At 37.3% G+C, this 24774-nt stretch overlaps 1 protein-coding gene across 9 annotated transcripts in view; it reads left to right on the top strand.

The window, feature by feature from the left end:
- Positions 1-24774, top strand: part of CFAP44 (cilia and flagella associated protein 44) — a 107862-nt gene that overhangs the window by 28586 nt on the left and 54502 nt on the right. For 8 of the 9 annotated variants that reach the window (XM_010970814.3, XM_045507242.2, XM_045507244.2 and 5 more), the window contains 9 exons: positions 1381-1597; positions 3292-3406; positions 6437-6601; positions 8728-8883; positions 9296-9343; positions 9905-10004; positions 10735-10829; positions 14141-14350; positions 14959-15069. In XM_010970814.3, the coding sequence (XP_010969116.2) occupies positions 1381-1597; positions 3292-3406; positions 6437-6601; positions 8728-8883; positions 9296-9343; positions 9905-10004; positions 10735-10829; positions 14141-14350; positions 14959-15069 (1217 nt within the window). The remainder of the gene's footprint in view (positions 1-1380; positions 1598-3291; positions 3407-6436; positions 6602-8727; positions 8884-9295; positions 9344-9904; positions 10005-10734; positions 10830-14140; positions 14351-14958; positions 15070-24774) is intronic. The other variant, XM_045507246.2, reaches the window with a different exon arrangement.

The raw sequence follows: 24774 nt of genomic DNA, 5'->3' as shown, positions 1-24774 counted from the left end.
AGCTCTAGCTCTTCTTTTTGGTTCTTCTTAGGATTTCCATCTCTCTGCTGACATTGCCCATCTATTCTTGCATGTTGTCTACTTTCTCCATTAGTGCCCTTGGTGTATTAATTATAGTGGTTTTAAGTTCCCAGTCTGATAATTCCAATATCTATGCTGTGTCTGGTTGTGATGCATGCTCTGTCTCTTCAAATTGCCTTTTTTTGCTTTTTGGTATGCCTTGTACTTTTTTCTTGATAGCTAGCTAGATGTGATGTACTGGGTAAAAAGAACTGCTGGAAATAGGCCTTTAGTGTCCTTGTGGTGTGGGGGAGGGGAAGCATTTTTTTAGTCCTGTGATTAGGTCTCAATTTTTTAGTGAGCTGGTGCCTCTGAACTGTGAATTTCACAAACATTTCCCAGCATTTTTCTTCCCCCTTAAGTGGGACAGGACGGTGAGAGTGGGCTGAAGTTGGATACTTACTCTCCAGGTCAATCAGGCTCTGGTTAATTAGTTTCCCCTGAGCGTAGACCTTATTAAGGAGAACAGAATGCTCGGGTGTATTTCAAAATGGCTCCTTTTTCTTTTCCTCTGCTGGAAGCCTGGGGGGATTTTTCGAGATTTTTTACTGCAGGAATCTGGTCAAGCTCCTGGAGGAGCTCACAATCTCACAATATTGTTGGGGCCACCTTATGACTGCATCCCTCTGGAGTTTTTAACTCTCAGGCTTGTCCACGCTGAGGCTACAGCAAATCGTCAGATCTAGTTGAGGCTTTACTGCCGGGCAGTGGGTTCCTTGAGCTGTTCTGGCTGTTTCTGCTTGTAAGTCTCCGCTCTGGTAAATTGTAAATCCCTGTATTCACCCTTTGGTCTCTCTAGTCTGGGGGGCAGCGTTTTGCCCTGTGTCCTTCCCTCTCTTGTAGATCCAGGAAGAGTTGTTGATTTTTCAGTCTATTTAGCTAAAAAGTTGTTTTGTTAGGCTGGAATGGCGGCGTCTAAGCTCTTAACATGCCTAACCAGTAACCTGAAGTCGTTAATTTTTGTTTTGTGACGTTTTCAGTGGCAAATTTTAAATGCTGATTTCTTTCTGCTATCTAGCATGCTTTTCTGTCCTGGCTTCATAAAGTGGAGTATGTTCTCAAAGCGTTTTCCTCATGTAAAATGTGATTAAAAATTCTTCATCCTCACCCCTCATACATGTAATTCATTCTAAAGCCAATGGTGGTGAATGATTTTGGAATTGTTTCTTTAGGGGATTCTTGGTCTTCTTCCGTCAGTGCACATCACCGAGGGTGCTCTCTCTTTTTCCCTTTTTTTTTTTTTTTGATAATATGGTTTTGAAAATTAAATAAATGCTGCCCCTGTGCATTAGACTCCCATTCATCCTTTCATCCTCTCAGATGGGACTGAACTGGCCTATGCTTACGTGGACTTTAACTACGATGGTACCCTGCTGGCCTCTGTTGGCGGCAACCCCGATCACACACTAACCATCTGGAACTGGAAAGAAGAGCAGCCCCTACTGAGGACAAAAGCTTTTTCCCAGGAAGTTTTTAAGGTTACTTTCAATCCTGAAAACGACGAGCAGCTTACTACATCAGGATCAGGCCACATCAAGTAGGTTGTGTGACTGAGAACAGGTGCTAGTAGTTTATCGTAAGGGTCTTTGCTAAGAGGATTAAACAGCTGGAGACATTTTTGCTGGTGTTGTTAACAGGATATTTTTTATGGTGTTACTTTAAAAAACTGTTGTGCAGCTTTTGTAATTGGAAATGGGGATTTTATTGCTGAAGACAGTGCAGATAAAAGAAAGGCTTTTAAATTTAACTTGCTGCCTTCTTGTAGGCTTCTCTTCCTACAGGTTTGTATAATGTATTAACATTAGCGTGCTGTGTCCAAGTTCATATTGAACTTTCAGATCCACTATTAAATGTGGTGTAGCAATGTTGTGTGATGGGTAAGTCATCTTGTTGTCTCTGAACTCAGTCTTCATTTGTAAAACAAGAATTATAAGAGAATCATTTCTGATGCAGGAACTTCAATACTAAATGGCAGCAGAGTTTACTCTTGATTTCAGGTCTTTGGGTCTTTTTCACTGTATCATACACTGGTCTTTTTTCAGGACGGGGTGATTTTGTCCTTTATTTAAGAACCTTCAAGCACTACTCTCCAGGTGCCCATGACTTGATTCCCAGTGTCTTTATGAGAAAGACATTTTTAACTATCCTAAATCCTTTTTATTCCAATTTAAACCTGGCCTTTTTGAAATATAGAATAATTGAACAGATCTGTTTAAAAAATCTTGGAATTGTCACTAACTCTGCTAGCTATAGATTAAATTCTAACTTACCTTCTCCCATCGCTTACTAAGGTGCATATTTTCTATATACTCTATATTTTGGGGGAAAGATAAATGTTGAACAATGTGTGATGTGTGTGATGTGCTATAAAAGAAACATAGAGGAAATAGAAACAGATGATCAGGGGACCTGCCATAGCCTGGGAGAAGGGCATTGGTCATTTAGGCTCTTGGCTTCATGTTATTGGCTGTTGATATTGTCCATTATCTATTTTACATCCAGTTGATAGGTCAGATTATTTTTTCTTACATGATTTTCTTCATTCTAACTATTCATTTGTTGAGGCTACGAATAAGAAAATGTTAGCAATACTAACATTTATTGATTGCTTTTATGTGCTAGGCACTGTTCTAAGAGTTTTTCAACAGTTTTACAAGGTTGGTGCTACTAATATTCTCATTTTATACAAGAGAGAGTGAAGGCATAGTGTGATCAAAAAAATCACTCAAAGTTACACAGCGAGTAAGTTAGAATTTTTGTGAAAACCTTCACATCCTCTAAAGCAGTACTGTGCAGTAGAACCTTCTTCCAGGGTGGGAATGTTCTGTGCTGTCCCATCTACTGGACTCTAGCCACATGTAGCTATTGAAAACTTTCAACTGGCTGGTCTGAATGACACACCAATTTTTAAATTTTACTTAATGTTATTTTAAATTAAAATGATCAAACTTGTGGCTATTGCATAGGACAACACAACTTTAAAATATAAGATTTACAAAGGCAGGGAATTTGGGGTTTTTTTTTTTTTTTTTTTTTTTGGTCTATTTTGCTCAATGCTGAATTCATATTGCCTAGAACTTTGCCTGACAGGTAGTTGATAATACATGTTAGTTGGATGAATGAATAAATGAAATAATATGTGACTCTGAAATATGTAAATGTCCAAGTGACGCTAAAATTAAAGTAAATAAAACTTCTCTGAGGTACATTCAGTCTCTTATTTGTTTGCAGGTTCTGGGAAATGGCTCTAACATTCACTGGCCTCAAGCTTCAGGGTTTCTTGGGTCGATTTGGTAAAACAGCCACTACTGATATAGAAGGTTATATGGAGCTCCCAGATGGGAAGGTGAATATAGCCACTATTCTGTAATAATAAAATTGTTTTCAAGTGATATACATATATGAAAGCACATCACACAGTCTAAAAAGCACTGCCAATATTGGCAGTAACAGATACTATGATTGTAAATATAATAAGCATTTAATTTTGCCTCTTTAGATGATCAATTTTAATTCTGTGAAATTATCATAATCAACATGTACATTTCATTCTGTTTTTACTAAGTATTATGCACACATCAAGTATGCAAGCACTTTCAAATATTAACATAGTGACGTACCTGTCGCTTTTAATTATGTCATGGAGTTGCAATGTTTGTGAAGTTTATCTTTTCCTTCTCCCCTTTGCCATGATACTCCAAGAGGACTTACTGCATCAAAGGTTATATACAGTCTTGTGGCTTTTGTTTTTATTGTCAGATTATTATTCAGAAAGACCGAACAATTTTATAATAACATCTGCAACACTGCAATTTTAATCTGTTAGTTTATTCTTTAATATTGTTAATTGCTTCTTATGTAATTTATAGGCATATTGCCTATAGGGTCAGTTCTCCATTAATATTGTATTTGGCTTCCTATTAGGATGAGTTATATAGTATTACTTGTGATCATCTCAGATATAAGTAAATGCCAGCATACTCTGAGGAACCAAGTGGTCTAGTCATTACTTAGTGGAATATTCTCAATTTGAAATCATGGTGTATGAGAGGAAATGAAAAACCTTGGATGCTGACTAAATTATATATCCAAACCTATAAGATGATCATAAGTCATTCTAGCTTCAAATTCTGAATTCTGTAATAAGTAAGCTAAGATATAGACCATTAAAAACATGGTAGGAGATCTATCTTAAAAAGGTTCAGTAGAGTTTGTGTAGATGTAGGGGAGGAAATAAGCCATTTTAAATGAGAGAGCCACAAAAGGAAATGTTTAGAGTTAGGAGTGAATATCATATACTCAGAGGATTAATTCGAATAAAGCATTCATGTTGGGAAAGTGTGGGATATTAGATTGAGAAGTAGGGTGGGGTCCTTGTGTACAAGAACTTGAGCAGCCAGGAAGAACTATTAGGCATTGGAATAGCAGGGTTGCAAATGAAAGAAGTTATATATATATATATATACATACACATACACACACATGTATGTATGTATATGTGTGTGTATGTGTGTATACATATATGTATGTATGTGTGTATATATATATGTGTGTATGTGTGTGTATGTATGTATGTATGTGTATATATATATCTCCACAAAATGCCAAACAAAGAAGAAGGGAACTCTGGAGTCAAGGAGATGAGCTTGAAAGGAAGATGTTGCTTTATCTAAGAAGAGGTGATGAGGGCCAAGACTTTTCTCAGGATAAATGGAAAATGAAAGCTAGACATGAGTGTGACATTTCAGAAAGGAATGCCTTGTTGGCTTTGAGTTTTGGTGGCATTAGTTACTGGACAGAAGAAAACCAGCCTAAGTAAAGACAAGTGGGCTGAGGCTTAATACATAAAACAAGTAGAATAGATAAGAATAGGTAGCCAGAAGAAGTAGAAAAGACTGAATGAGGTCATAAGTTACTCTAGGTGAGAGGGAAATGGGGCTGCAGAGCAGGGAGGCAAGAACTCAGAGTTCCCCAAAGGGCATTTCATGGAACATTCTTCTCTGAATGTTCTTCTCTGAAGATAAGACTTTCCTGGTCAAATTCCTGTGTATCTAGAAATTTCTCTTGGTGATTCCCAGTGGACACTTCTGTATTAAAGCTTCCAAGGGGTCCTAGAGAAAAGAAACTTGTTTGACTTTTCTTTCCCTAGCATGTCTTCTGAGGCAGTGTTAGTTGGAATGGGAGTTTTTGAGCCATAGTGCCTGGCTTAGAACCCTGACACTTCTGGGTAGTTTTGGGCAAGATACTTAACTGTTCTGTGCTTTAGTATTTTTTTTTTTTTTTTTTTTTTTGTAAAATGGGGATAAAAAGTCAGGACTTCCATTGGCCCATATGGTTCCTTTGTGTTAATAAGTAAAACTGTTTGTTATGCAAAAATCAAGGGCCCAACCTGAACAACTGCACGTGGTATCCTTGATAAATGCACCTAGTTCATATAGTTTTCAAGATTAAATAATTTATTGTATATAAAGTGCTCAAGCAGTGCTTGGTATGGAGTCAGTACTCAATCAGTAATATGTATTATGTAATATGAGTTAAACATCTTAAGAACTGGGGGTTGGTGGTATGTACTTTTGGGAAGTGCTGGATTGAATGGATTAGTACGAGGTGGTTCAAGATGGTTATCCTTGTTTAAAACTGGGTACCATTATGCTATAATTTTTGAGTTCAATAATGGCCTCACAATTTATCAAACATAACATTTGATGTTATCACTCTTAAAAAGGAGAATCTCATCTATCAAGAATTTTAAACATGTCGCTAAGTTTTGACCCAGTAATTCTGCTCCTGGTCATATCCTTAAGAGATATATGAAGAAATCTATTGTAGGTATATTTGAAAAATTAACCAGCAACATACAGCCTAATCACGATGATGTAAAACTACGCAGAACATTAGGAGCGACTACATCAAAATGTGATAAAGTGGTTGTTTCTGGGGGGGAGTGAATTTTCATTGTTGTGTTTTCTTATTTTTCTATATTTAAGATTTTTTACTCATAATCAAGAAAAATAATCTTTTTTGTTGTAAAAATTTATTTTTTATATCATTCATGCATCTGCCTTTCATTCATGGTGTTTCTGACATAGAGAACATTTTATTCTTTATGTACTAAATCTTTCCATCTTAAATTTCATGGTTTCTGCCGATGGTGGCATACTTAGATTTTCATACCTCCAGAGGATATATTGCTGTATAGTCTCCTATATTTACTTCAGTTCTTCTATATTTATTTACTTATTCTCTATCCTATTTACTTCAGTTTTTTTTTTAAGAAAAATAATGTTTAAAAACAATTCTCACCTGCTCTTTGAGGCATACATGCACACATTTGTCTGTCTTAATGCACTTTCCCTCCTTTCCGCACACCTGCCAGGTGCTCTCAGGGTCGGAATGGGGCAACATGCTGCTTTGGGAAGGCGGCCACATCAAAATCGAGCTGTGTCGAGCTGCAGGCAAGCCTTGTCACCAGGGTCCCATTAACCAGATAATGCTGGACGAGGGTGAAGTCATCACCATTGGGTCAGATGGATGTGTTAGGGTAAGTTTTCTTTACACTTGGACAGTAGCACCTACATCAAAGCCTGGCAGATCACCTTGTGGGTTTTAGCAGATTTTTATTTCTCTCAAAGTTCACGCGATGAAAGAGATCAGTGGTCATTTACTCCCAGGGCCAGGGCCAACTCACTTTAAATAATACTTCTCTTGTAGTAAATATTTAAATTTTAGTCAAAATTCACTTGCAGCATCTTAGCACTGAAATTTTCTAATGGGACCTTTTAGCTTTCATTCTGTTTTTGAAATAGTAGCTTCAGAAAATGAATACCCACTTTAGCATGATATTAATGGTGGACACAGATGTCTTTCCAAAATGCATGGTGTGAATGGGTCATTTTCTAGGGACAATTACGCCAAACGTCTGTTTTTGTTTGTTTGTTTTAACTGAGTTTGCCAATTAGAAATACAAAGGTGAGGAGGAGGGTACAGCTCAGTGGTAGGGTGCATGCTTAACATGCATGAGGTTATGGGCTCAATTCCCAGTACCTCTGTTTAAAAAACAAAAAAAAAAAAGAAATGCAAAGGTGAGCTGATGGGGTTTGCCTATGGGTGTTCCCCTCCCATTGCTCCATAAGCTAGTGAACTCCCTTGTCCTCGCCTGTGGACACTGTCCTGCCCATAGTGTGGGCTATGCAGCGACATTGCTCCAGTCCCTCTGGCTGTTGTCACACCTCTTCCCCCACCCACCCACCCGTATGTACGTACCCTGCTATTGCTGGCAAATCTGGGGTCTTCTGATTTGCCTGGTGGTCCCCTCAGTACATATTTCTACTGGGGCCTTTCATAAGGCTGTATTCTCTGGACATTCTTTAGGAAGTAGTATTATCAGAAGTAAGACCATATTTTAAAAAAAAATTTTCTTTTTTTTAACATTCTGGTTACACTGACTCCTATGGAGCTTACTTATGGTGTAAATAATACATTAGAAACACATCTCTTACCATCAGCTTTTTGAACCATGTTAAGTTTTTGTTATATTTTACTAATTGTTCTGAGAATCTTTTATATCCTTTATCATGTCATACAGTATATTCACTATCCTTCCAAGACATAACATATCAAAATACCAAGTGGAAGAAAACCTCAACAGACAAGAAGGTATTGCCTCACAGAGGATGCCTTCATGGACACCACTGCTTTCTAAGTTTGCTCCCCTTTTTACAGTCTGCCTTCATCTCTTCAGTTCTTTACATTGTAAATCTCTACCTCTCACCCTTTAGGAAAAACCTGCTCAAACTCCCAGGAGTTAGTGTGAGCCTAGGATCTGGGACCTTCCCCACAAGGCTCCTCTGTGGGGCAACACCAACCCTCCCAAAGTCCGAGCTGTTGAGTGTAGGATAATATGGCACCGTGGTCTGCAGAACCATCCAGGCTGGGCTTCGTCACTTCGCAGAGGAGGCCCCTCTGAGTGTGTCACCACATGAAGTGAGACTGGCCTCGCTCATCCCTCCCTTGCACGCTCCTGGAGTCCTGTGCCAAGAACAGCAATCCTTATCCCAATAGTACAGTCTAAACACGTGAGGAAGAGAGACGTTTTCTCAAGAAGACAAAATCTACATCCGTTTTCACTGCTTATAACAAAGATAGTACTTGAATCACTATGCAAGAAGGTCTGTGTCCCCTTTCCAGGGGCCCACAGGCCTATACAAAATAAGGCTCGATATGCCTCAGTGAGTGACTGAACTATTCATGCCTTAGGCCACTTTATATGCAGAAAGACCTGAGGGAAACCTTGGAATAAAGTTTGCTTTATTCAGGGCTGTATTTTCTTACTAATTTCCATAAATACAAAGGAAATTATAAGTTATTCTCATTTCAGAGCAAAATCCCAAGGGTCAGGTTTTGTCTGCTGTTTCAATTACACCTGCTCATTATTAATTTTCACAAAACAAGAAGAAATGACTTATGAAAAAAAAATGGGAGCTTTTTTGGCTTAGACAATATCTATTCAAGATATTGAACATAGTTCCCTGTGCTATAGAAAAGGAACTTCGTAAAAATCTATTTTTATATATAGTGGGACACATTGTAATTGACTGTACTTCAATTTAAAAAAGTGTATTCAGAAACTTCTGACTGATTAAAGTATTTTCTTATTAATTTTATAAGATATGGGATTTGGAGACAATAGACACTGCTGATACCACAGATGAGACTGGATTGTTAGAGATTGAGCCCATTAATGAACTTCAAGTAGACAAGAGTGTCAGACTCTTCTCTATGATAAAAATGAATGAAACTGGAAATAACTTTTGGTTGGCTCAGGTAAGATGCACTTCTCTGTCTTGGCTCTTTAAAGTTATCTGGATGTAAAATTAAAATAGCATAATTTATTGTCCCTGTAAGTCCACTGTACTATTAGGACTACTGTTTATACTTCAGTGAAGAATTCCTGAATTTTGATATTTAATTGACTGATGCTTTATACACAGAAAACCGATTCGCATTTTTGTTATGTTAAACGGATGATAAGTTTTATGTAATCCCTTCATTTATTGTGTGGTTGTGTTCTAAGATATATGCACGTGGCTACTGTTAAATTTCAACCACACTTTAAAATATATGTAAACTTCTGGTAGTGTTGTTTGTCCTTTAACTAAATGATAAAAAGAAAATTCCTTTAATTTGATAAAAGTTCAAAATGATAAAACAGACTATTAGGAATTTAATTTTTCAGGATACCAGTGGAGGCATATGGAAGCTTGACCTCAGTTTTTCAAATATTGTAAGTTGCCTATTTTTCTTATTTCTAATTTTCATAATAAAAATCTTTATCCTTCTCTAAAAGATACTTTATCTTTCTCCATATTTGATTTTTGTTCCCTTCAAAAACTCGATCAACATATCCTAATGAGTTCATATTGTCTCTGTTTCTCTTGTTTATAATTTTACATAAAAAGGCTCTATCTCATAACAAAACTTACAAGAAAAGTGGCAATGACAACGCCTAACATTATACAGCTTTACCATTTTCATAAACATATGGGGTTTTAATTTATATTATCTCACGTAATACTCACAACTACTCCGTTTTGTAGGCAGGCAGTTGCCATCATCTCATTTTATTGATGGAGAAATGGAAACTGGCATTTGAAGTGACCACAGCCATCGAGTGCAAAGCCAGTACTCTGTTTCTCCTAATTCCAAACTTCAGCCCTCTGTCTTAATATGTTCTCTTATTTCTACTCAGATAAAGTCACACATGTTACAGGGTTCTATTTGCATTTCTTTAAACTTGACCTTAACTCTATCTTAGAGATCTAATTAGATCTCTTTTTATTATCAGACCCAAGATCCAGAATGCCTCTTCTCTTTCCATTCTGGAGCCATTGAAGCCTTGGCCGTCTCCCCTCTCACTTACCTCATGGCCACTACTGGCTTAGACTGTAAGTAGACATGCACCTTTGGCCTTTTTGGTTTTCAATACATTTTTTTCTGTGTTTGCTTAAAGCATTTTTAAAATTTTTTTAGGCGGTTTTGGGGGAGGTAGTTAGATTTACTTATTTTTTTAATGGAGGCATTGGGGATTGAAGCCAAGACCTCATGCATGCTAGGCATGCATTCTACCACTGAGTTATACGCTTCTCTCCTGCTTAAAGCATTTGAGAATTTTTCCAAACAGAAGCCTCTTGATGCAAGTGAGGTGAGTTTTTGCAGAGAGGGGAGTGCTCCAATTACAGCAGTCCTGGTTATTGTGAGAGATTAAAATAAAGACACATCAGTAAGTTACTCACAAAAGTACCATTCGTTTTACTATTATCCACGTTTCTTTCCATCTCCTTTCTTCCTTCTTGACGTAGCGAATCTATGTGGACTGTGCAAGGTGAAATTGATCCACTAGTTAATCAGCTATTGTTTTTTAACCCATGGGGGATTGGTTCCAGGACTCCCTCTGATACTAAAATCCCCAATGCTTAAGTCCTTTATATAAATGGCATGGTATATATTCATGTTTATAAAGTACCTGATTGAGGGTATACATGAATACTTGACTAAAGAAAGGCTATTAGATTATCAGTTGATTTAATTAAGTTTCTTGTTATGTAAAGTGAGTCAAGGTTATTAAGGATATTTTTATGTATATAACTTCTTTCTTTTAAAACTGTCTTACTGTAGGTTCTGTTAGACTCTATGATTTTTCTAGCAAAACTCCTTTGCTTCAGACGAAATTCAAACAAGGAGGTACTGCCCTTATTTGGGTACCACGACTGGTAAGCTTGTTACTATTATGAACTTCTGCTAGAAGCCACTTGTAAATATGGTATATCAGTGCTGGCTCTTGGAAATAAAGATATTTTCTGACTCTGGATTTTAGAGAAGAACAAAAATTTTACCTTAGTTTGTTCACTCAGAATTTGATAGAAATCATATCCTGACTTTGCTATTGTGGTTCTGACTTGTTTTAATGAACCTTTATTGTTATGCCATCTATAGAGTAGAAATAGTTCCATGTTACCAAGTAATTACCCAACAGAACTTTGTGTATCTATCCTCTATCTGTCTGACTCTGATTTCATTCATTTTATGTATTTCCAGCATGTCTACAATGTGCTGGCCCTTTTTCTAGATTCTAGGAATATGGCAATGAACAAAAAGACAAAAATACTTACCCTCATGAACCTTAAACACTCCAGTGGGAGAGAGGGTGTAGAGACAGACAAGAAACAAAATAAGTATGTGACAGGTTAGATAATGATAAGAGCTATGGGAAAAGAATGAGAGATGGGGGGATGATATAGTTCAAGTGATAGAGCACGTGCCTAACAGGCACAAGATCCTAGGTTCAATCCCTAGTACCTCCTCTAAAAATTAATAAATAAATGAACCTAATTACTACCCCCCCAATAAAAAATTAAAAATTAAAAAAAAAAGAATGAGAGATAGGGAGTTACTATAATTGTCTATTGCTGTGTAATAGACTACCCCAAATGTAGTGGCACAAAACAGCAGTCATCTTATTTTTCTCACGTGCTCTGGTTTGGGAATGCATACACCTGACTGCAGGCATAGGTTATCTCTGCTTCATTGTATCTGGGGCCTCAGGTGGCGAATGGAGCAATCTAAGATCTTTGTCTCACGTCTGGCACCTCAGTTGAAGGCTGGGTTAAGCTAGGATGTCAACAGGAGTGCTTACCTGAAGCCCATGCCACATGGAAAGCTCATTATCACAGCATGGTGGCCTCAGGGCAGTCACACACTTCTTGATGGCAGCTCAGGGCTCCAAGATCTAGTGTTCTAACAAATAAGGCAGAGCTGCTGTCTTTTTATGACCTACCCTTGGAAGTCACATAATATGACTTGTACCATACTCAGTTGGGTGGGTGTAGCCGTCACAAGCTGCACCGAGATTCAAGGAGGGAGGGACTTCCACCCCATCTTTCCATGGGATGCATGTCAAAGAGTTTGCAGCCATGTGTTTAAAGGTCATGGGAATATTTGGGGAATATTTTATCCTTACTGTTTTAGGTTGAAATCAAAGAGAAAATATTCCAGGCCCAAAATAGATGTGGAGATGGTTTGACTGGCAGGAAATTTCATGATGGGACCAAGATCAGAAGGAGAACTCAGGCCAGGGAATAGAAGCAGAACCGTGATGAGGCTTGATTGAGTGGAAACCTCAGAGTATTTAGATAACCAAACTCAATCACTCTTTATCCTCATATATTTACGCTCTCACCGAGAGTCTTTAAAATACAGCCCTCACAATTGAACCATTTATTTAGATGCTTGTACAATGTCCAGAGAATGTTTTCTCTTTTAGCCTTATATTGAAGTAAGGGTCATACGGATATTATGCTAGGGTTGCCCCTTCTCCATACACTCTTGCCTTTCTGAAAAACTGCACATAGTCTTTATAATTTATCTCAGGTCAAACATCATCTCCTCTGCATAGCCCTCCGGGACCCCACCTTCAAGTAGAGCTCGGTACTCCTTCCTCTGTGATTTTTGTTTAAGGACTGTGCATATACCTCTCCGAAAGCACTTACCACAGTGTACTGAGATGATTTGCTTTATTGACTGTCTTTCCCACCAGATTGTTCTTCGTGGCGACAACCATACCTTATTCTTCTTTGTACTTCCAGTGCCTCTTGAGTTACTTGTACATTGACATACTTAGTAAATGTTTAAATAAACAGCATGCAACTGGAATTGAATGAAACATAGTTTTCTTATTCCTAAGATTATGTAACTGCCTGGCCTCAGGGATGATCAATCTGCTCTAAAGAATACCAGGGCTCTTGCCCCTCTCGTGAATGCCTTCCAAGATGGCACACTTAATGTATTCAGACAAGGCCAGATTTATAGCTCCAGCCCAGACTTCTCCTCTAAGCCGCAGATTGTATGTCATCTTCATCTGGGGATTTCCAGGAGACTTCACACTCATCATGTCCAAAACTAAATTCATGATCTGCTGGCCCCCAGCCACCCCTCCTATAAAAACAATAATAGCAGCAACAAACCACACACACACACACACCTGACTCCTCTCCAGTGTTTCCTGTCTTAGTAAATGTCTCAGTCATCCTTGACACCTCCCTCTGCCTCATTCCTCATATCCAGTCATCACCAAATAGGACCCATTATACCTATCTCTAAATTGTGTCCACACTTCTCATCTCCATTACACCACCTCAGACCAGGTGACCACAGTCAGTCTCCAGGAGTACAGCAGCTGTCACTTAGTCTCCCTCCAGATTCCCATGCATCCTGTCTATGCCATCTCAGATCTGTTTCCTACACTGCACCTAGGATGATTGTTCTGAAATAGCAGATCTGATCATGTCACCTCCCCACCCCAAACCCCCAACTAAAAACTGTTTGTCTCCCCACTGCTCTTAGGACGAAGACAATCCTTAATGTGACATGTAAGCTACTTTGTGACCTAGTGCCTGCTTGTGGAAACACTGCTCCCTCACTCAGTCTGCTCTGGTCAAACTTTTTCCTGAGTTACATTATTTCCTGCCATATGACCTTTGCACAAGCCATATCCTCTCTCAGAAGTGTTCCTGTACTTTGTTAATTCCTGGGTGTCCCTCTGATCTCAGCTCCACCATCTCTTCCTCCCTCAGCCTAGGTCAGCTTTCTTTGCTATCTGCTCCCAGAGAATGTTTTTCCTTTAATGCTTATTTCAGTTCATAATTCCACATTCATTTGTGTAGTTGATTAATGTTTGTGTGGCTGGTTAATGTCTGTCCTCCCACTTGACTGTGAATTCGTGAAAACAAGTTGAAAGTGTTTATGCTCACACTTGGTTGCTGGTGATGGGTGCCTGGCACGTGGTAGATAGACACTCTACTCGTTGAGTGTTTGGATTGCCATTGTTTACTTGTCTCATGGTCAGCAGTGATAAGGGACTGTCCTAGAATAGATGGAGGTTACCAGAAAGTGGTATGTGGAATTACCAATGAACAGTCAATTAGTTAAATTACTTAAGTCTAAATAAAATCCTGAAGTATCTGTTATGTAATACAACTTTCGTAATTAACTAATTTCAGATCCTTTGCATTTCTTTTTGTCTAAGGTAAGCTACACTGGAGGACAGATTATTGTAGGATTTGAAGATGGTGTTGTTCGAATTCTTGACCTTTATGATCCAAAAGGGCTCACAATTTTTGTGGGACGGAAGAGAATTTTGGATGCAGATATTCGACTAAAAAAGGCTTTCAAACCCCACACTGCTCCTGTCACTGCTTTAGCTTATGACCGTGATGGAGAAATTCTAGCCACAGGGGTAAGTAGTAGATTTCCTTTTGTTTCCCACTGAATGTTTGTCGTTAACCTTGCCTTATTAGTCTGCTTACTTAATGATGCCTTATCTGCTGATATTCCTTCAAGAAGATACCCACATTTTGCTTTCTTTGTATTCGTATTCAGTATCATCTATGCATGACATTTAAAAATATTCTTACAAATTGAGTTGTAATGCTTATTTTTAATGAATAGAAATTTTCAACTGGGAATCATGCAGCGTCTTTTATGTATAATCAGTATTTTATAACATAGCTGTGTTCTTATATAGAATTGTCGTAAATTAAGAGAATAACATGCATAAATAGGTGAGCATATGCGTTGTAGAATTTTTTTGTGAATTAATCTCATGTACAGGTATGGTGATCATTTTTTCAGACCCACATACAAGAAAACATGGTTTGTCAAATATTCTCATTGGGAAAACGAAGCAAATATTTGAAATAAGCATGTTCCCAGAAAATCTGGGATATATGATCATTGTAGGTATAAGTATATAGTGGATGTAATATAGTTACTAAATGTTTCTTTGTACTTTATGGAATAGATTTCATAATAATATATATTTGACAGTATTTCTGTTTTTCTTAGAGTAAAGATAAAACTGTCTTCTTCTTCGAAGTGGAAAAGGATTATAAACCAATCGGTTATATTACTACCCCTGGACCTGTTTGCCAGTTAATAGGGTCTGCAACTTCTCATGTAAGTAGTTATTTGTCTTCATGCCTAATTCTCAGTTGCTACACAGTGAAGTGATCTGGTAGATAGAGAATAGCAGGTGGAATTATTAGCCCCACTCCTGGGTCCTGCAGTGAGGGGCCAGGGAAGCTGCTCAGCGTAACCAGTAGAGCATCACTCAGGAGCTCCATGCCCGTCCCACCACCTCTTTCTTCCATAACTAATTACTTGCTCACAATCCGCTCTCCAAACACTGGATTCTGTCAGACATTATTTCAACAATGGCGACTTTAGCCAGATACACATGTCAGATTGTGTTGAGTCTGCCAGTCCTTCTGATTAAGTTGTTCAGTTCTAAGGTCTGAATATACTTGTCCTCATCTTTATTGCTTTACTTCTCTTCTGCCCCCATTTCCACTTCCATTTTCTCTTCTAATCTTCCATTGCCTCTTTCCTAACAACAATTGGCAATTCAGTATACATTACTAATCTTTTAAAAAATATTAAAATGTTTTTCTTTACTTTGTTTTTTTTAGTGAGGGGAGGTAATTAAGTTATTTATTTAAATTTTTTAAATGGAGGTACTGGGGATTGAACCCAGGACTGCATGCGCTCTACCACTGAGCTATACCCTACCCCCTTGATAACTAATCTTATTTAATGCCTCTAATTTCCCTAATTTTGAACGTAGGATAATTGATTCATCTAAATATTGATTGAATGTCTAAACCAGGTGCTGTACTAGATTCCAGCATGATAATACTGATGAACTGCATAGCAGTACTGTCAAGGATTATTGGGGTAACATCTGTAATCTATTGAGCTCTTCTAAAGAAAACATAGTATCTCAAAGAATGTTTTAAAAATTAACAAATGCTCATTGTTTTCATCTTTGCTGGGCATTGGTGATGGATTCAATAAGCGGTACAAAACGGTATCTTTTGAAGAAGAAAAAAGTACATATTTAGAAGTTAAATAATTCTATCACAGAACAATACAAGGTTTTACAAGGGAATAGGTGATTAAAATATCAGTGATACCAGTGGTATAGACGGCATGTGCCGTGAATACAGAACAGGAATATCAAGAAGGGGAGAAGTCGACGTGTTATTATTTTATATAACTGTACCTGAATCTTGAGGAATTGGCAGTATGTGAGTCGGTAGAGAAAAGGTGGGTGCAAGGGGTGTAGGTGAAGGGAACGAGAGCTGCAAAGGATGCTCTGTGTTAAAACATGAACGATTGTATCACCACATATATTATTAATGTGGATCCTTCAATCATTTCCCTAGATAGGAAGTTAAAAAAGAAACCAACATTTTTCAGTGGTTAGGGATGATGGGTGGGATGGGGGTGGGTGTGACTATAAAGCGGCAACTTGAGGGAGATCTTGGTGGTGATGGGATAGTTTGCATTTTGATTGCTGTGGATGGTTACACAAATCTACACATGTGATAAAATGACATAGAACTATACACAATTCTATATTAATGTTGGTTTTCTGGTTTTGATACTGTTACAGAAGAGGTAACCAGTGGGAGAAACTGGGCAAAGGGGACGCGTTACCTCTTTGTACTATCTTTGCAACTTCTTAAGAATTATTTCAAAATAAGTTTAAAAAAAAGTAGGAGGAAAAACCCAAATCCCTCAAGCAGGCAGTGGTGCCAATTAGCACTTGTATTCCTAATGTTATTTGGGAATTACTAATGTAAAAGTAAATTACTCTCATTTCACAATATATACATGTATCAAATCATCACATTGTACACCTTAAACTTACGTAATGTTACGTCAATTATATTACAATGAAGCTGGGGAAAAAAGTAAATTACCATGTGTAACTGATATGCTACCTACTTTAATTGTCCAAATAGCAATAGCTGTTAGTTCACACCAGCCCAATGGTCAGACCTCCTACCTTCCTGAATGTATTAAGCTTCTGCCCATTGTTTTGATTTCCAATAACGGTGCATCACACACACCATCTCCCTGCACTGTTCACTACCATGATCACTTAGTCAACAAGATGGAGAAGTTACAAGGGGGCAGATGAGAGGCAGGTGGATCTATTGTGCAGCTGTGTTCCAGATAAGAATAAAACTAAGGTTTGAAAGACTGTGTGGACAAGAGATAGGTAGAAAGTAGAGTTGACAGAACTTGGTGATCTTTTGAATTACTAGGGGTAATTTTGAGGGGTTCAAGTCAAATTCATTAGAATTTCTCCAAAACATGTTTTTTTCTCCTCCTGCATTTTTCTGGGATCACCATTATCCCTGTCATCCAAATGAGAAAATCTTTAAAGGTGTCTCTTCCCTACCTCTAACCACCCTACTTTGGTGGTTCACCAAGACACCCATTGGTTATGCATCCTAAACATCTGTTAAATCTGTCTTCTTCTATGTCTTCTTTGTTCCTCACTGTTTAATGCATTAATCTTTGAACAATGATCTTCTCTGCCTAAAGTGACCTCCCTCTTGTCATCCTCACACATCAAGTGATTGTTTTTTTTTTTTAACACACACAATTTGCTAATATTTTATTAAGGATGTTTGTGTCTACATTCATAACAGAGTGATAATTTCCCCCTTTTGTAATGTTCTTGCCAGCTTTGGAATCAAGGTATTTTTGACCTTATTATTATTATTTTTTAAAGAGATATTTTCTGTTCTCAAGACCTGAGTTGTTACTTGTTGGAGGATTTTTTAATAATTTTAATAATTTCTTCAATAGATATAGGACTGTAAACTGCTAAAAGAAGATAACTTCCAAACCACAATTTTATACCCAGTAGCAGTATCTTTCAAAAATGAAAGTAAACAATAGTGTGACTTTTGGATGAAATGAATAAATCCTGTTCCCATGCAGCTTAGGGTTGTGTGTGTGTTTATGTATGTGTGTATATATATGTGTATTTATATATATAAATACTTTTTTTTAAGGCAAAGGCCCAGCAGAATGTCAGTCTCACTTTTCTGCATTTCCCTTTTCTCTGGTGTCATGTGCCCCCCAAAGTCCTAATTTTCTTGCCACTTTGACCTTCAGCTTGTCTCTTCATCTCTGAGAGAAAGCCTAAACTCTGAGACACTGCAATCTGTTTCGCTTCTGGGTCCCATGCAGTAAGTTTCCCAATGCGCTTAGGAGAAAGAGTTGCAGAGAATGCCCAGCTTACCTCACTCAGCTTCCCTTCTCCTGGGATCTTGACCCTTAGAGCTGTGGCTGTAGTTCTCTGTCTTGAACTAGCTGTTTCAGCAAACTGTTCATGTGTTATTGAATTCAGTTTGCTGATACTAGAATTTTGTATCTATATTTATAAATAAGATTTGGCTAATATTTTCTGTCCTCATAATTCATCATCAAGTGTGTTAAGGTTATTCTATCTCCTGGGATGAGTTGTAAAATATTCCTTCTTTTTTCTATTCTCTTGGAGAGTCTGTGTTACATTACAATTCTGAACATTCGGCAAACTTGTTAGTGGAGCCATCTGAGATCTGAGAACAGAGTTCGTTTTTTATTTTTTGGGGTTTTTTTTGAGGTGATTTTTATTTTTTTATTTTACTTTTACATAGTTTTTTTTTCTTTTTTTGGCGAGGGAGGTAATTAGGTTTATTTATTCATTTATTTTAATTTTTTAAAAATAAAAGTACTGCAGATTGAACCCAGGACCTTGTGCATGCTAAGCATGTGTTCTAACATTGAGCTATATCCTCTCCCTGAGGTGATTTTTCTTTTTAAATTAATGTCTTCAGTGATTATAGTTCTTTTTAAACATTTTATTTAAATATAATTGACATATAACATTAAATTAGTTTCAGATGTACAACACGATTTGATATTTGTATACATTAGAAACTGCAATATGTCTAGGCAATAATCCATCACCATACACAAAAACTTTTGAGATCTTACTCTCTGAACAACAAACACACAATTCAGTATTATTAACTATAGTTATCATGGTGTACATTGCATCGCCATGACTTATTTTATAACTAGAAACTTATACCCTTTGACACCCTTCACTTTGCCCATCCCCCAACCCCTACCTCTGGCAACCACCAGTCTGTTTTCTTTATGAGTATGGGTTTTGTTATTATTTATATGTATAATTTACTTTGCTATGCAAAGCTTGTAAGTTTGATTAGATCCCGTTTTATTTTTGCTTTTGTTTCCTTTGCTTTAAGAGATGAATAAAAATGGTATAATTTAAGTCAAAGAGTATTCCCCTATACTGCTGAAATTAAAAAAAAAAAAAAAAGAGTATTCCCCTATGTGTTTTTCTAGGAGTTTCATGGTTTTCAGTCTTACATTGAGATCTATAATCCAATTGGAGTTTATTTTTGTTTGTGTGTGAAAAGATGTTCTACTTTTATTCTCTAACATGTAGCTATCCACTTTTCCCAGCATCATTTATTGAATAGACTATTTTCCCCATAGTATAATCTTGCTCTTTTGTTGTAGATTAATTGACCATATGTGTGTATGTTTATTGCTGGGCTCTCTGTTCTGTTCCATTGATTTATGTGTCTGTTTTTTGTGCCAGTACCATGCTGTTTTGATTACTGTAGCTTTGTTAGTATAGTCTGAAGTTGGAGCGCATGATTACTCCCCACTTTGTTACAGTTTTTTCTCACGATTGCTTTGGCTATTCTGGGGTCTTTTATGGTTCCATGTAAAATTTAGAATTATTCTAGTTCTGTAAAAAAATGTCATGGGTATTTTGATAGGGATTGCATAAATCTATAGATTGCCTTGGGTAGTATGGTCATTTTAACAATATTCTTCCAGTGTATGAACACAGAGTGTCTTTCCATTTCTTTGTAACATCTTCAAATTCCCTTCATCAATGTTTTATAGTTTTCAGAGTATAAATCTTCCACCACCTTGGTTAAGTTTATTCCTAGGTATTTTATTCTTCTTAATGTGATTTTAAACAGGACTGTTTCCCTGCCTTTTCCTTTTGATAGTTCATTATTAGTATGTAGAAAAGCAACAAATTTCTGTATATTAATCTTATATCCTGTAACTTTACTGAATTTATTTATTCTAATAGTTTTTTGATGGAGACTTCAGTTTTCTCACACTTTGATTTTTTTAAATTGAAGTATAGTTGATTTATAATGTTGAGTTAGTTTCTATATAACTAACATAGTTATATACATATATATTCCTTTTCATATTCTTTTTCATTATAGGTTATTACAATTATTGAATATAGTTCCCTGTACTATACAGTAGGCCTCCTTGTTTATCTATTTTATATACAGTAGTTTGTATCCGCTAATCCCAAACTCTGAATTCATCCCTCCTCCCTCCCTTGTCCCCTTCGGTAACCATAAGTTTGTTTTCTACCCTGTGAGTCTGTTTCTGTTTTGTAAATAAGTTCATTTGTCATTGTTTAGATTCCACATATAAATCATATCATATGGTATTTATCTTTCTATGTCTGACTTACTTCACTTATGATCATCTCTAGGTCCATCTGTCCATCCATGTTGCTGCAAATAGCATTATTTCATTCTTCTTTATGGCTGAGTAGTATTCTGTTGTATATATATACCACAATTTCTTTATCCAATCATCTGATGATGGACATTTAGATTGCTTCCATATCTTGGCTATTGTAAATAGTGCTGCTATGAACATTGGGGTGCATGTACCTTTTTGAATTGTCTTTTTTTTGAGATATAAGCACAGGAGTGGAATTGCTGGATCACATGGTAAGTCTATTTTTAGCTTTTTAAAGAATATCTATACTGTTTTCCATAGTGGCTGCACCAAATTATATTCCCACCAACAGTGTTGGAGAGTTCCATTTTCTCCACATCCTCTCCAGCATTTATCATTTGTGGACTTTTTAATGATGGCCATTCTGACTGGTGTGAGGTGATACCTCATTGTAGTTTTGATTTGCATTTCTCTGATAAATAGAGATACTGAGCATCCTTTCTTGTGCCTATTGGCCATATGTATGCCTTCATTGGAGAAATGTCTGTTTAGGTCTTCTGCCCATTTTTGGATTGGGTTGTTTGTTTTTTTGTTGTTGTTGTTACTGAGTTGTATGAGCTATTTGTATATTCTGGAAGTTAAGCCCTTGTCAGTCACATCGTTTGCAAATATCTTCTCTCATTCTGTAGGTTGTCTTTTCGTTTTGTTTATTGGTTTCCTTTTGTTGTGCAAAAGCCCTAACACATGAAATTTTAATGTTAATTCTTTACCCAAGACAATGCAAGCACCTTCCAGTCTTCCTTCAACCTTCCTTCTGGAATGATATTCCATCATTGTGTATTTTAAAAAAACAATATCTTTCACAATTCACATTTAAAATCTCACAAGATATATTCAATTGATGTTCACAAAGAATTACCCATGTATTGACCACTTTCTTTGCTGGTTATTCCTTCTTGCATCTGGGAATTTTTTCTTCTGTCCAAAATACATTCTTCAGAACTTCTTTTACTGCAGGTCTGCTATTGGCAAATTCTATTTTCTCTGTTTTGAAAATTTTTCTGACGTGAAAGGATTTTTTTTAGCATAGAATTCTACATAGTAATAATTTTCTTTTGACCCATGCAAGATGTCATTCAGTTGCTGTAGAACTTCCATTGCTTTTGCCACCTGTTGGTGTGATTGTCAGTCCCTTGAAGGTAATTTGTCTTTTCTGGCAGTGTTTAGGATTTTCTGATTTTGGTGTCCTGCAATTTCATTCTAATGTATCTAGGTGCTTGAATCCATGGATTTAAAACTCATATCAATTTTGGGAAAAAATTTAGCCTGTTTGTCTTCTGCTTTTGTTCTCCCACCTTCTGTCTCAGACCCTGATCAAAGTACATGTTAGAATTTCTCCATCTTATTCTCTAAATATCTTGTCCTATCTTCTGCATTTTCTAGCTTAAAAAAATCTTCCCAGGCTGTACTTTATGAATTTCTTCTGATCTATTTTCTGCAGATAGTTATCTCCTCGATGATCTCCTCTGGTGTTAAAGCCACCCTATGTGATCTTAATTTCAGCTTTTGTATTTTTTAGTTCTTAAAAGTTTATTTGGTTATTTTTCATATCTGTTTTGTTTTTAGGCTTTTTTTCTGTAGCTATTTCAAGATTTTCCTTTTATTTCTTTAACCATACTAAGCATAATTGTTTTTCGGACTATGTTTGATAATTTCAACATCTGAAGTTTTTAGGGACTTTTTTTGGGGGGGGTATTATCTTTGTTTTGTTGACTCTTACTCCTGATGTCTTATTTCTAACGTGATTGACTACCTTATCTTCATGGATGTGGGTTGACTATATCTTCACTGAAAGAGTGAATGAATACCCTTTTAACCTCTTGAAAAAATTCTATTGGAAGAGAAAAGTGTGGAAGAATACACATCAGTGTCTTAGCATTCAATATATCTACTTGAGATCAGAGAGAGAAATATAATAGTTAACTTTGATTTCATTTGTAGCAATATTTATGTATTAGTTTTATGACTTGAGACTCATAAAATTAAGATAAAAGCACAGATGTTTTGAGGCTCTTATAATTCCACTGCATCACCTTCTCTCTCTTTAGACTGTTATTAAATCTTATCACCTGGTCAATCCCACTCCTTTATTAAAATTTTGAGAATATAGCTATCTTTACCCAAAGTGCAAGCAATTATTCTGAATGACATTAACACCATGTGCCTAATTGAACAAACCACATCAGCCTCTGAGTTTCTTGACCTCTTCATTTCCCACGATCTTTCCAGCTCATTCCCACACTTTCACAGCCACCCACTGGGCACTATTACCACTTGTTTATTAGTTTGCTAGAGTGTATATGACAGAATACATAGCCTGGGAGGCTTAAGCAACAGAAATCTACTTTCTCACCATTCCTTAGGCTAGAAGTTTAAGGTCAAGGTACTGAGAGGTTTGGTGTCTTCTGATGCCTCTCTCCTTGGCTTGCAGATGGCCACCTTCTCACTGTGTCCTTGTGTGGTTGTCCCTCTGTGTCCTAATCTCCTCTTCTTATAAGGACACCAGTCATTTTTGTTTAGAGCCCACCCCAATGATCCTATTGTAACAGTTACCTGCATGAAGGCCCCATCTCCCAATACAGTCATATACTGGATATATGGGGGGTTAGGACTTCTATATGTGAATTTGATGGGACACAATTCAGACCATAACAACTTGTAAGAACTCAGTCTTAAAAGTCAACCATTCAGATATCTCACATTCTGCCTCAAACTCTCTCCCATCCAGCCTGTTCACTGGGCTACTTCTGCTCCACCTGTTTTCTGAAGTCACAGGCACCTCTTGTTCATTCACCATTTGCTTTCTCTCACCCATTTAGTCCACTCTTAACTTCCTTTTACATCCAGCTTAAATTTCATGATTCTTCATTTCAGTAAGGGTCAATAACACTATTCCAATGCCTTGATCTCCTGGTTTTTTCTTTTTTTTTTAATGCACATCTGGCAAAAATCCATCCCTGAATGTCCCCAACTAATTTATATTTGCCTACATTGATTACCAAGGGCAGCTGGAGATAATCACACACCAGGAAAGATTAGCTTCTCCATAACTTAGTGACTCAAATGGCCGCCACACAATTCGTGGTGTGGCTTAGCAATCCTGTGACATGGCTCTTATCAGCTGTCTTTCACCCACAGTGACCACTGTAAACTCCTCCACTCCTCAAAGCTTCAAGCCTCCCACTGGCTGGCACTCTCACTCTCATTCTCAGCATCACTTACTTCACAGGAACTAGGAGCCCTCTGACGGGAACTCTTTCACCTTCCCACTACCAATCATAAAATCCTGTTACCTCTGCATCTGCCTGCTCCTCTTCCCATTTTTTTCTTTTTGTTTTACAGTAGAGGTGCTGTCAGCCTTCCTTTTGAGGCCAGCTCTCCCTTGTGACCCTTGGATTCTACTCCCACTGTCCCAAGATTCCACACGATTCATTTTCGTTTTCTGTCATATAAATTTAACCTTACCTATTTACTCAGTCATTTCCATCAGTATTTAAATATATTCGAGCCTCTCCCACTTATAAATTCCGTGACCTTATGTTCTCCTCCAGTGACTGTCCTATTTTTCTTCTCCCAGTTTTCTCAAGGGGATTGATAATTCCCCTCCATTTCCTTACCTCCCACTCCCTCCTTAACACACTCTTATTACTTTCTTGTTTCATAATTCCACCAGATCTGCTCTTCTAAAGACACCAGTGGTATCCATTTAACATTTTTAGTACTTAATCCTTCTTGCCCCCTTAGTCTCAGTCGACCTTGTTGACCCTCACTTCCTCTTTGAAATACCATCTCCCTTCAACTTTTGGGACATTATGCTCTCCTGGTTCTTTCTTCTACATCTTGCCACCGCTTCTTAGTCTCCCTCCCCCAGCCGTTGAATGTTGTTTCCCCAAGACTCTGTCCCAATCTCTCTTCTCACTCTGTTCTCTTGACCTACGTTATACAACAAGGCCACATCTTCCTTATGAGCCCAAATGTGCCACAGGATATTTGCACATACTATTTTCTTTACACAGTCTTCTCCCTCAAGCCCTCCACTAAGTCATTATGGAATTATCTTCTACTCGTCTTTTACCTTGAGTCTTAGGTACCACCTTCTCAGGAAGCCTTGCATAATCTTTCTCTTGCAGTACCTCTGCAACACTTGTTGCAGTTATAGTTTACATTTATTTATGACTTGCTAAATAACAGGCTCTCCCACTGAAAGTAAGCTCCATAATGACA

The sequence above is a fragment of the Camelus bactrianus genome, chromosome 1 (assembly GCF_048773025.1).
Source record: "Camelus bactrianus isolate YW-2024 breed Bactrian camel chromosome 1, ASM4877302v1, whole genome shotgun sequence".
Classification (NCBI taxonomy): domain Eukaryota; kingdom Metazoa; phylum Chordata; class Mammalia; order Artiodactyla; family Camelidae; genus Camelus; species Camelus bactrianus.
The sequence above is the reverse complement of the archived record's forward strand: the minus strand, read 5'-3'. Positions and strand labels throughout refer to the sequence as shown.